Raw genomic sequence first — 1,039 nt, forward strand, 5'->3', positions numbered from 1 at the left:
CCCTTTCTAGTCTCGTTTTCACTTCTTCTCTTTACTCCTATTCTATGCATTTTCTCATACACTTTCTTCATTTCTAGTGTAGAATTTGTACTGATATACATAACCATTTGTAATAGACTATTTTTTTTTTTGCATAATACTTTTTGATACAATCTCTCATGGTGAGGGTGGCAGAATTCATGAGCATCTCAAACAGTAACATTTGTTTACTATATAGAATATTCAAGCCTTTTAAATATCTGCCGAATAAATCTCCTAAAGTGATTGGCAGGAATGATTGGCATGGCATTCCACATTGGTACATCTATATTGTTCATGATAGAATTCACGAGCCCCTCTCAAAAATCTCCAAAGGGCAAATCACCCCTCAAGAGATTTTCATGCAAGGTCATCATCACCCGGATCCAAGGGGTTAGAGAATAGACCTTCTTTCACTAGTTTTTGCTTCTACTTCTAGGCATTGATTATAATGAATGTGTTTGTTAGGTAGCAGACACTGCAGTGCTTTGCATAAGGGGACTAGAAAAAATGTTTTACCCATTAACAGTAGGTATGATTTATTTGTCCTACATAGGAGACTCCCAGGGGAAAAAAAATTATGATGGTGGTTTAAGTAGGATAGACGGAAGCGGTGAAAAGTAAAAGATTATCTAAAACTGAAATGTATAAGTATGCCAGTATATCTTTCTTTATTGGTATATGAAGGAACATATGATAGGCTAGACTTTCTGATCTTGTATACATTTTAATCATATGAGGATGAGATAAAGCAAAATACATAATTTATGAATTTGTGCCTGTTTATGTCAGACATGATCTAAATATGCTGTCACATCAGAAACTTTAACAAAATTAATCTATCTCTCTCTCTTTTGCAGGAATTTATAGATGGTACAGACGCATATGTTTGGATGTACGACCCAGTTCCATTTTGGTATTATATTGCTGGTGGGCTTATCCTCATTGGTGCGATTGCTGTGTGCCTCTTCCCTTTGTGGCCTCCGGGTGTTCGGTAAGATAAATTTTCATTTTTTAAATT

General features: G+C 35.3%; 1 protein-coding gene across 2 annotated transcripts in view; it reads left to right on the forward strand.

Annotated features, from left to right (window-relative positions):
- Window positions 1-1,039, forward strand: part of LOC119585111 (translocation protein SEC62-like) — a gene marked incomplete in the record, with an annotated part of 19,320 nt that overhangs the window by 15,194 nt on the left and 3,087 nt on the right. For both annotated transcript variants that reach the window (XM_037933739.1, XM_037933740.1), the window contains 1 exon segment: window positions 879-1,012. In XM_037933739.1, coding sequence (XP_037789667.1) covers window positions 879-1,012 — 134 coding nt within the window.

Source organism: Penaeus monodon, chromosome 19 (genome assembly GCF_015228065.2).
Source record: "Penaeus monodon isolate SGIC_2016 chromosome 19, NSTDA_Pmon_1, whole genome shotgun sequence".
In the NCBI taxonomy this organism is placed as follows: Eukaryota; Metazoa; Arthropoda; class Malacostraca; order Decapoda; family Penaeidae; genus Penaeus; species Penaeus monodon.